General features: G+C 38.1%; 1 protein-coding gene across 2 annotated transcripts in view; it reads right to left on the bottom strand.

Annotated features, from left to right (window-relative positions):
* The window catches only part of LOC108714687 (kelch domain-containing protein 8B), a 122,332-nt gene that overhangs the window by 5,580 nt on the left and 104,142 nt on the right, over positions 1 to 12,610 (bottom strand). Inside the window, exon 6 of one of the 2 annotated variants that reach the window (XM_041590864.1) lies at positions 8,605 to 8,679. The exons of the other annotated variant lie outside the window; for it this stretch is intronic. Within the exon in view, the coding sequence (XP_041446798.1) occupies positions 8,605 to 8,679 (75 nt within the window). The remainder of the gene's footprint in view (positions 1 to 8,604; positions 8,680 to 12,610) is intronic. 2 annotated transcript variants of the gene reach the window in all.

Genomic DNA, 12,610 nt, shown 5'->3' with positions numbered 1-12,610 from the left:
GTCTCTGGGAAGGGAGTGTGACTGTGGGATAGCAGGTATAGTAGGGAGAGATGGTGCCTATAGTAACAGTGGATAATAGTCTCTGGGAAGGGAGTGTGACTGTGGGATAGCAGGTATAGTAGGGAGAGATGGTGCCTATAGTAACAGTGGGATAATAGTCTCTGGGAAGGGAGTGTGGCTGTAGGATAGCAGGTATAGTAGGGAGAGATGGTGCCTATAGTAGCAGTGGGGGTTATAGCTTTTCTTGGAAGAGACTGTGGCTTTAGGACAACAGGTATATATATATGCTGAAATGAACAGTACCTGACGTAATTACGAAGATAAGCCTATGCTGTATAGGTTATACAACATGAGCTTATCTTCTTTTTTAAATTGACTTCCCACATTGCTAGGCTGCATATCATCTTAATCTGAGCAGAGGGTTGTTCGACCCTGATCTAAATTGTCTGCCTGCAATGTATTATGTCATTCAGAAGTTGAAAAGAAAAAAATAATAATATGATGTTCCACAAACCTGTCATCACAAAAGATCTGCCCTAGATACTGGGTTGGAGAAATTGACAATTTGACAATGTAAGGACACAAGCAACTAAATGTTATTAAATATAGTCTCTTGTGATCAGCTTTTAGTCATACACTGGAAAATCTAATGTCCAAACGAGTAATTCAGGGGCATAGCAAGGTGGCATGGCAGCCTCTTTTGAATCCCCTCTGTTCCACGGTGCTCCATACCCCAACTAAAAATCATCATACACAAATAAGTTCTTGCTCTGCCCCACTCAATGTGCTAATGTTATGGGTTATAGTTTTTTTTAAAAAATGCACACAACAGAACTTTCTGCATTCTTTGCCTTTGGAAATAGAATATATGTTGTAGCTGTGGTTAGGGTCCAAGGGGTTGTTGCTCTAGAGCTGATTGCAGATGCTCTTGAACAATGGGCTGAGCAGTGGTTTGGCTCAAGCTAAAGGAATTAATGGGATCCAGGCAAGTAAATCCGCAGATGAAGAACTACAGGAGCAAAAGAGAATATTGAACTACAGACCTAGGGGGTCTATTTACTAAAACTTTTCTGGTCGGGCTTTTTGGGGCAAAAATGGAAAAAAAAAACTCGCCCGAATCTGAAAATCCACCATCTCAAACATGTCAAGGTCATGTATAAGTCAGTGGCAGATGTCCCTATCCCAATTTGAAGATGATGTGGTTTGTGCTGGGTTTAGTCCGACAATCTGAAAAATAAAAAAATCAAGCGATTCGGGAGAAAAGTCAGAAAAAATAATACAATTCGTGTTTTTGGGCAATTACCCGAAAAAATCTAGCGATTTGGAAAAAAAGTCCAAAAAACATACAATTCAGTTTTTTTCACTAATTTTCTCTAGTTTATTTCCCGATCTGATTTATTTTAATGATAAATAAGGCAAAATCGTGAATGGGAGTTTCATCGACCTTTGTTTAACGGAAAACTTTATCCCCTTGAATGAATATTTAAGCAATAAAACTATCGTTTGCTTAAATATTCATTTTGGGGGTAAAGTTTTCCTTTAAACAAAGGTCGAAGAAACTCTCATTCACAATATATATATATATATATATATATATATATATATATATATATATATATATATATATATATCGCATTAAGTGGCATATTAAAGAATCTTACCAAACTGGTATATATATATTTAAGTAAATATTGCTCTTTTACATCTCTTACATTGAACCCCCATTTGGTGATGGTCTGTGCGCTGCCTCAGAGATCACCTGACCAGAAAAACTGCAGCTCTAACTGTAACAGGAAGTGTGGGAAGAAAAAGACACAACTCTCTCTGTTAATTGGCTCATGTGATCTAAGATGTATGGTTTGTTTGGCATCTTTGTGTGCACCGTGAATCATACGATCCCAGGGGGCTGTCCTTATATTTTAAAATGGCAATTTTCTATTTAGGATTACCCAATGGCACATATTACTAAAAATGATATTATTATGAAAATGGTTTATTTACATGAAGCAGGGTTTTGCACATTAGCTGTTTTATATATAGAGACCTACATTGTTCTGGGGGTTTAGTTTTCCTTTAATAAAAAAATTTGATACATTTGGATTTTAGCAAACAACCCTCCTAGTGTTACCCTTTAAGGACAAGGAAAGGCAAAACAGTAAAATCCCATTTTTACATTCTTTAATGAAAAATAAACCTTTCTCCAATATACTTTAATTAAAAAATGTGTACAGTTTTTATAAGAAACCTGACTGTATGCAGTGAAATTCTCCCTTCATTTGCTACTGTGGATAGGAATTGTCAGATGGTCCCTAACTGTTGAGCAGGGAAACAACCATACTTATGAACAGCAGGGGGAGCCCCCGCCTTACTCATACCTCCCAACATTTTGGAAGTAGAAAGAGGGAACAATTTTTTTTTCCGCACGTAGCGCAGCAATTTTTTGACCACACCCCTTTCTGTGGCCACACCTCCTAATTACCATGTTTGTTTTACAAAATTTGGCAGGTTATGAAAGTTTGAAAATATTTCTCCTTATCTAAACTGTGTTTTTGTGTCTCAAAATTGTTACAAAGTATCTTATTTGCACCTGTTAGCTGTTCTGGGCTCTCTGCTAAAAGCCAATTAAGTGAGAAACTTTGTTTCTTTTTCTGGCTGTTCAGTGCAGAGAAAAGAGGGACTTTCCAGTACAAATGAGGGACTGCGGGTTGAGCTGTCAAAAGAGGGACTGTCCCTCCGAAAAAGGGACAGTTGGGAGGTATGCTTACTTACCAGCCATGCAGAACTCAAGCAGCTTTGTTTATGACGATCCCTAAGCAGCCCAGACCACACTGAGCATGTGCAGGGTCAGGCCAAGATGTTTAACAAAGTTACAAGATGACAGCCCCCGGTGGCCAACTTTGAAAGCATAAATCATTTGTTTGATTAGGCTTGTGGTGCAGTAAGTTCATGTTTATGTTTAGTATACAAAATACAGCATTTCTAGCCTTATTCTATTTTAGACTTTCCTTGTCCTTTAAACAAAGGGTTATTGGCAGTGCAGCAGATTAGTGTCAGAATTATGATTAGGGCTGCTTCGGTGGGATCCAAACTGAAACCCTTAGCAAAGGCTTCACCATAAATCCGACTGACAGCAAGCTGACCAGGGAGCTCCAGGCATATGAAATTAAACTGGTAAACATTCTGCCACATGCCAGTGCTGAGTAAATAGAAAATAGTAGCTAACATAGACACATAGATGTAGAGAACCATTCCAAACTCCAGGCTTCTTCATCCGATGAATTACCAAAGGCTCTATGGATTGTGCAAAAAAACTGCAAGCAGCACATCTTACCTTCATGTCTGATTTAAGATTGCTAATAGGGCCTGGCATATCAAGTGCCCAATCAGCAACCCAATATAAGGCATGTTCTATGGCACCGTGCAGCAGCAGCCCCTCTGGAATTTGCTAAAATGTATGGATTTCTTTTTGTTGTTGTTTTCTTTTTTTAAATATTTTTATTACAATTCCAAATTTACAGAAAATTAAGAACAATGAAGGAAGTATCCATTTGCGGTTAAAACAGAATGAAAATGGGTTAATTGCAATTAGCAATACTATAGCCTGGATTTTTTTTTTGTCATTTTTAATTTATTTATCTTCTTCTTCAAACTCTGTCAGGCTTTCAAAAGGGGGTCTCTGACCCCATCTAAAAACAAATGCTCAAAACAAATATTGCTACTTTTTATTACTCATCTTTCAGAACCTCTCCTATTCATAGTCCAGTCTCTTATTCAAATCAATGCATGGTTGCTAGGGTTTGGACCCTAGCAACCAGATTGCTAAATTTGCAAACTGGAGAGATGCTGAATAAAAAGCTAAATAACAAAAATAAACACAAATAATAAATAATGAAAACCAATTGCAAATTGTCTCAGAATATCACTCTCTACATCATACTTAAAGTTAATTTAAAGGTGAACTACCCCTTTAACAAGTTACTTTGTGGATTCCAATCTGAGAGAACACACGGGTGAAAGAATATCATTCTCTATGTCATACTAAAAGTTAAACTCAAAAGTGTACAACTCATTTAATACATAAAGTGAAAGCAAACAGACTAAGCCTTTCAGCCCTTTCCTCTCTGTAATTACTCACACCCTGTTGCACCCTTTCCCGTAAAAAAACAGGCAGCACCCCCTCCTGAAAAACACTAGTGTTTAAAGAAACAGTAACATCAAAAAATGAAAATGTTTGTAAGTAATGAAAATATAATGTACTGTTGCCCTGCACTGGTAATACTGGTGATTTTGCTTCAGAAACACTACTATAGCCATTCAAACACAGGATACTTAGTAGATAACAGATACATTCTTAAGAATTTCATTGTATACTACAGAGCTTATCTGTTTTCAGCTGTGTATCCTGTGCCTTTTCTCTTTTTTCAGCTTTGAATGGCTGCCCCCATGGCTACACAGCAGATTGTTTATATAAACTATAGTAGAACTTATCTGTTATCTACTGTGTATCCTGTTCTTGAATGGCTGCCTCCATTGCTACACAGCAGCTTGTTTATATAAACTATAGTAGTACTTATCTGTTTATTTACTGTGTATCCTGTGCTTGAATGGCTGCCCATATGGCTACACCGCAGCTTGTTTATATAAACTATAGTAGTACTTATCTGTTTATCTACTGTGTATCCTGTGCTTGAATGGCTGCCCATATGGCTACACAGCAGCTTGTTTATATATACTATTGTAGAGTTTCTTAAGTAAACACACCAGTTTTACCAGTGCAGCACATTAGTATATTATGTTTGAATTGCTTCCAAACACTTAAATGTTTTGGTTTTACTGTTCCTTTAATAATGATAGCACTGCAGAACAAGTATCTATTGACATTTGGCCCCAAGGACTCCCTTTAGAAATAGGAAAATTAGTTAAATTAAAAAAAGGCAACATTTACATTTCTACAATATTGGTGCATGTGGCCATGAAGAAAACAGCTTCACACCAAGCCCTTTAAGTGCATTTTATCCTGGTTCATATTCATCACTACAGTATATTGTTCTCCTCCTGCAAAATTGATATGAGGTTTCCCATAAACGTCCCTTGTTTCAGAGCTGACCCTCATTGGCATTTGGCACAAGTGCCTGACATTTAGCTCACAGGGAAGATGTCCTCCCCTAATGTATATTTAGCTGTCAGCACTTTATGTATTATTGATGGTGATGATAAAAACATTTCCCTTTCTTGGGTAGCAGGAGTGCTGCAAATTGGCAGATGCTGGAGCCTTCAATGACAAAGTGAGAAAGGACATTTTATAAATAGATTTCTGCATTGAAGTTTCCAGGAATTTACCTTTTTATTTTATCAAAGAGCTTGTGTCACAATGTGTTTTTTTTAAATGAAATGAGCGTGATGTATGCAGAACAGCTCCTAGTCATATATTATTTATACACTAGACCTTTTATTTTATTTAAAACTGTGTCACTATACATGTGTAGCCTTACAAAGCATTTGTTTTTAGATGGGGTCCGCATTTGAAAGCTGGAATGAGTCAGAAAAAGGTTATAAATAATTAAACAACTATACAACATAAATAATGAAGACCAATTGAAAAGTTGCTCAGAATTGGCCATTCTATAAGATAGCAAAAGTTAACTTAAAGGTTAACCACCCCTTTAAGCCTGGTTGGTTGTCAATCAAATTTTGTCTGTTCCTGTTCTTCCTGCAGCTAGCTGAAAAAAAAGCGAATCACTGATTGGTCACTATAGGTTGCTGTTCAGGTGCGAATTTGCCCAGTGTTGTTAAATGAGTCCCACTGGATTGCATCTAAAGTACATAAATCTATTATGTCTACTGAACATGTTCTACCTTGATGGCACATGATGACCCATGTACAACTCTTGCTCCTGACTTCAGATTTTTGCAGCATAATACAATGCAATCATAAAGACGTTTACCCATTGGATTCCTTCACATTTGTGTAGATATCTTCTGTCTTAAAATGTAAATTACACCCACGATTTCAGTGATCCCCCAACCAGTGGTTCGTGAGCAATGTGTTGCTCCCCAACCCCTTGAATGTTGCTCCCAGTGGCCTCAAAGCAGGTGCTTATTTTTGAATTCCAGGCTTGGAGGCAAGTTTTGGTTGTATAAAACCAGGTGTACTGCCAAACAGAGCCCCATGTAGGCTGCCAGTCCACATAGGGACTACCAATAGCGAATCACAGCCCATAATTTGCACTCCCAGGAACTTTTTCATGCTTGTATTGCTCTTCAACTTTTTTTTAACATTGTAATGTGGCTAACTGATAAATAAGGTTAGGGATCCTGCACTAATGGGTGGGTTTGGAATTCTTGAAGTCTAGGGTTACACTCATGTTGGTCTAACCCAATTATTTTACTACCAGAAGTGGTAAAGAAGTCTCTGGCCACAGAGCCCCCAACAATTGAGTCAAAAACACCTTAATACCAGATAGGGAAAACAAAACCAGAAGGCAGATAATTCCAAAGTAAAAGTTTTGTTGAAGGAATATATAGTGAATAAAGTACCCCCTCTTGTAAAATATAAGGATATTATAAGTTACCGAGGAGTTTCATGACCATATATAAACACGAGGCCGAAGGCCGAGTGTTTTTATACAGGTCATGGAACTCCGAGGTAACTTATAATATCCTCATATTTTACAACTGGGGGTACTTTATTAATTATAATACACAAATTTTAGTTAGTCATGTGACAGAAATTACATCACTACTCACCGTTTATAACTGATGACATCACTACTCACCGTTTATAAGGATATAATTTACAGGATATTCATGGCTTTTGTGTATTATAAATGTATAATAAATATAAGTGTGCTATACTGAATAATGGACTACACCAAGCACCATGCTATTCATAGAACACCACATTGTTGGAATAGCAAAAAAGTCTTTAGCAGGCACAATGAGTGTACACAAACGGCGTGACATCGATCAAAGAGGATACCCACCCAATAAGGAACAAGGATATGCGCTCTGTAATCCTCTCTAAATCCTCTTTCTAATTGTCCTGCACATAACAGATTCATGCAGTACATAAAAGCAAATGACATCTGAATGCGTATTAATTATTTACTCTTGTATTCCCAAATATTTACCAAAAAGTAGCCATCTCTTTGTGTAACTGAAGATGAAAACTGCCTATGACAGTTTCTAGACAAGAAGTGCTTCAGATTACCCTTCCAATCCAACAACTCATTCCCAAAGCAAGGGGTAGGGGTACAGACTCTGCAACTGCTGTGGGACAGGAACTATAGAGGGACTGATAAGTAGCTGTGATATATGTTCATGGAAAATGTCCTGTTCCCAAAGTCTCGGGGCCCAATAACCAGTCATTCCACTGCTGAAAAGTCTATATAGCTAAATTAAAACCAAGCCAGACAATAAGAGTAAAGAAACACAGACGCACATTTTGCAAATATTCTTAGCATATTTGCGAAACGCGCATCAGCCATCTTTACGCTTATTGTCCAGTTTGGTTTTAATTTAGCTACGGAGCAATCAGAATACTTTTAAACTCAGTCCGTAATTGGTCCTAGAGGGTTGGCTTTTTACAACTCACAGCTCAGCTCATAACACTCTTAATTCTCACTACCTTATACTCAAGAGGCAGATGATTTGTGGTTTTATAGGGCAAGCTAGCCTCTTTGAAGCATAGTACAAGCTAATTTACAAGACCACAGTCACGGTTACATTGCCTGCCTTTACTTTGTGATGTCACAGGGATAGAAAAATATTAGGTAGTAAGTTTTGGGACAACTTCACCGTCCTTCACTTCCATTTCCTACTATTTTCCTATGACCTTGAGCGAAGTGGTTGCATTCTACCTACCTACTTTTTAATTGGGGATTGGAATCGTAGCTATATTTATTGCATTGCACTTTAGACTGATTTATTTCTATTTCATTGTGGTGAACTAAGCTTATATTAAGAGCTATTTCATTTATTTTACATATTTATTAAAATTAATTGTGGATTGATTCCTCGATAATTGGTTGCACTGCACTTTAGCTGATTGAATTCATAATCAATTGATGGAAATGAAATAATTTATTCACTTTAAAATTAATTAATTAATTCTCCAATTGAGTATACGAAGCAATAATTGATATTTTATTTAGAATGAACAATTTCCCTAATTTAATAAATAAGGATGTTTGTTGTTTCACAGACCAGCCAATCAGAAGTATACATAAGGTATATGATTGCTGGTTCAATCAACACAGTGGTATTGCATCAATCACTGATCACTGACCATAAAAATTAGTACCTGTATCAGATTAGTAGTGAGGTAACTAATTAGTGACTGATATTAAATAAACGGTGTTTTGCGAGGTACTTTTTCTTTTTCTTTCTATAGAAAAAATATTTCACTATCTCATCTCTTTCTGCCACTGGTAGCAGAAGCACTGCCTTTCTGGCATCATCCTCTAGTAAGCAGAGTGCCAAGTCAGCCTCATGCTCAGTGGGCACCTTGTACAAGCGGACCACCCCTTGCAGTCACTCAGCCCAGTCCACAACCGTCTGATTCCTTCCATCAAACTTAGGTATACTGGCCAATGTTGCACTCACCAATAGGAAAAGCATCAATGCCAGTGAATTCACTGCTCCAGAGTCTTCCATCCTGCCGACTACGCCAAATTAAACCTTAAAGCAGAAGATATGGAAGACTTTCTTATAACCAGTTCCATTTTATTGGGTGACTTATTTTCCCTTTTAACAGCTCAGTTGTGGCACAATCTGTTTCCTCACCTTTCCCTGACATAGACTGCGGCCCGTGCTCTATCACTGTCCAAAATGACCACCTTATTCCCTGTTCTTCTTTGCTTTATTTACCTTTCACTGACCCTAACTTTATTCTTCACAGTTTTACTTAGGACTCACTGCCACCTAGTGGCCAAACTAATTATACATTAACCATTAACAATGATTCATATTTTGCTTCCTTATTAGTTCATTGGGGGTCAGCAGAGTTTGCCCTAAGTTTAGACTTATCTGCCGTCAGACTGCTCTGCCATGTCATTGCTTGATATATTGTGCAACTTTTGCAGCTCTGCCAGGCCCCTCTTCACTGGAATCTTTCTCTGGGCTCAGGACAACTGTCCCTTCTCTTCTCCCCTGATGGCAGCCCTGATGTCTGGTTCGTCTTCTATTTACTACTGGGGAATCCTAAATTATTCTCTATGGGATGTTCAAATGTAGCCACAGGCCTGAGCCCTAACAAACCAGTGCAAATTGGGATTAAGAATTCAGATAATTTTTTCCTTCCCTGGAACATAATTGTTAAATCTGAAATGAATGAATTATCTATCATTTGTAAATCAGTCCCTTTTTTTTGTTAGCGAGCCACTTTTCATGCCACAAAATAATCTTCTCAAATTTACCAGCTCCAAACCTACAAAGGCAATTGATTCTTCTTATTCAGAACTGGAATCTACATGAAAAAGAGATTGTCTTTCTCATCTACTTCAAAATAAAGCCATTCGCTTTGCTCACACTAAAAAACAAGACTCATTTAACGCTGGTGATTGATAGAGGACCTGCTTTGAACACCTGCACAAACTGTGCTGTGCTGAGAAAATAAGAAATCAGGCATTTGAGGTCGCTCCAAATCCTGCATATATACATCTCATTTCCTGAATCAGTGGGCATAGTGCAGCTTGATCATTTACCCATGTAGGTTATGTCTGTAAATATGCAAAATCAGAAGCAGCCACAGGCATTTCCTCCTTACCGGTAACTAATCTATTTTTAAGACAGTCAATCAATGACATGTATGTCAGCATGGCACCCTGGCAAATCAACAGGACAAATCAGGTCAGGATCGGGTGGCTTTTCAGAACAAAGGGTGAAATACATCAAATTATAGAGATAAATTCAACTATTAATATTCATAAATGGCCTTCTCCCACTGTGTTCCATGTTTTGTAAGGAGCATTAGGGTTAGTTGCAGTTCTGAAATGTGCTGAAGAAAAGGGGCCCAGACCTGGGCAACAGAAATGTATTTCTATAAATTAGGACTATTATATACCCCTTTCACTGTTGTTAGTGTGTAAAGAAAATATTACTGCCTCCATCTTCAGTACCAGATTTGTGGGAAAGCCACAAAAGCCCAGGTCTATAGCATTAGGATGATATGGGTGACGTGCTGTCCAGGCTATGTCTAAAGTACTGCTGGTCAGGTGCAAGGTACAAGCAGCAGATTGGGGAGAAAGGTGTGAGCAGTGGGGAGTACAACATCCAGCATCGGACTGGGACCACCAGGTTCTATTGGCCCAGTCTGACCATGACAATATCAAATCCATCCCTGAGCATCTTGTTCTTCTGTTGCAATATTGCCATTTTGCCATCATTTTGCCCTTAAGGTGTAAACTGAATCTACAATTTCTGTTATTCCTCACTATTTCTATGTTCAACTTACACGGTAACATTGTAATTTAGTTTGAAAAAATGACACAGCCATTGAGTTCACCCTTCTTTTCTAAATGAAACCTGCCTAACTGATTTTGCACAGGAAGCTATAATATTCAGGACCCTGGGCAGTTGCCTAAATTCAGACTCCCTAAATATACCACTGTGGCCCAAGGAAGGAGATACAGTGAGCTATACTAAGGAGATAGCACAGTGATCCCCATCCAGTTGCTCAGAAGCAAAATGCTACTCACCAAACCTGTGGATTTTGCTCACAGTGGCCGCAAAGCAGGTGCTTATTTTTCAGCTATTGACTTGTAGTCAAGTTTTGGTTGGATAAAAACCAGATGTACTGCCAAACAGAGCTTCCTGTAGGCTGTCAGTCCACATAGGGGCTACCACACAGCCAATCACATTCCTTACTTGGCACTCCCTGGAACTATTTTCATGCTTGTGTTGCTCCCCAACTCTTTTTAAAATTGAAAGTGGCTAATGGGTAAAAAAGGTTGGGGATCCCTTCCATAGTAGAATGAGAAGAGAGTTGAGTATAGAGCAAAGCAAGTATGGAAAATGGTCTACAAAGTCTTTGTGTTTTTACTACTCTTTTGTGGGTTTGGGGATAGAAGTTCTTTCTTCCAATCTCTTTCTGCATGTTTTTATGACTTATTACCTATATTTTTTAGGAAGGAATGTTAGTGTTATTGTGTTTAAAAGGGTTAATTTGTAGAGCAAAATGAAGAGAAGATTGCAGTAGGGTGGATATGCAGAAGGAAGCAAAGCTACTTGCGGACTTATGTCCTTTCTGTTACACAACTGCCAACATGATGATATATTAGGGCCACAGGACCCTTTGTAAGATGCTTCTGGCATTGGGATCATATAGTTTGCATAAACAGTTCATTTATACTAGTCCAGATGATTTCTCATTGATTTAAATGGTGATTGTAAGTGTCTTGCTTGGTCTTAGATTAAGATCCTCTGGGGGCAGAGACTTGTGTATGATCTCTATAATGAGCTGTGGAAATGTGCCAGTGCTATATAAACAGCAATAAATAAATAATAAAGATGCACATTTTGACAAAGTTTGTTAAAATGCGTCATATTCTATGCTTGGCATTATTACGGTTGCACATAATTACATGGGTGGAAGTCTGCTGCGCCAATTGATGCAGCCTGTAGAGGACACTTTGGAATTACTGTCAGCTTGAAGGTGGCAGTAGCTCCAAGGTGTCAATAGGTGCACTTGCGCATGATTTAGATGAGTAGGCAGGATGAATACACTGGTGTCAAGCACAATTATAGGGAATATAAGGAATGTCTTTGGACCTTTAATGAATGGAGTCAGTGTGAGTCTTAAGCAATTGAAGCTAAAATTCTTAATGAACCTTTTAAACTTGACACTCAATAGACCCAAAGAAGCCAATGACTGTGTACCACTAGACCTATTCTTTTGCCTTTTTGCATCCCAACATCCTCAAGTAAGTGCTTCCTGAAACACAAGGTCAATGGCTGCCTGTGGGCAACAATAACCCCAGCATAAAACTGTAGTAGCTCAAAATGCTTCAACCTCCACATGGTCACACTGGAAAGACCAGGCATACAGTACATCAAAATAAAGAAGATGAAGTGAGTCATACAAATTGCAGAGCGGTGCTGCTACTTTTTTATCGCACTACAAAATGTGCCATAAAAAGTATTAGCACAACTCTGCAGTTTCTGTGGCTCCCTTCATCTTCTTTATTTTGAAATAAACTCAGCCAACACCACTGCTAGTTTTAATGCATGCATAAACTAAATCGTTAGGTTTAGAAAGCCTTACTCTAGGCTATTTCCTTGTCACAAAATGAGGAATTACAGTGATAAAATGAAAAACATTCATAAAATGAATTTTTACAGGGAATCCATAATCTCTACAAAACATAAGCTATTTCTAAGTATGTCATTGACTACAGAAGATATTGAGATGGGGCAGAGATCACCTCTTTCCATGTGGTGTCGTCATTCAAAATCTCAGATCTATTTTCGATAGGGTTGTGAGTATCAGGAGCATCGTATTTACATTAGGAGATGGTCTGTGAGACTATTGTGCTTGCACTCACCAACTACGGCAAGAAACATTGGCTTTCACAATAAAGATTTGTCAGAATTGCGAGCAATGGAAATGTTA

The sequence above is a fragment of the Xenopus laevis genome, chromosome 4L, assembly GCF_017654675.1.
Source record: "Xenopus laevis strain J_2021 chromosome 4L, Xenopus_laevis_v10.1, whole genome shotgun sequence".
NCBI classification, from domain to species: domain Eukaryota; kingdom Metazoa; phylum Chordata; class Amphibia; order Anura; family Pipidae; genus Xenopus; species Xenopus laevis.
Note: the sequence above shows the minus strand (reverse complement) of the source record. Positions and strands in the feature narration are given on the sequence as shown.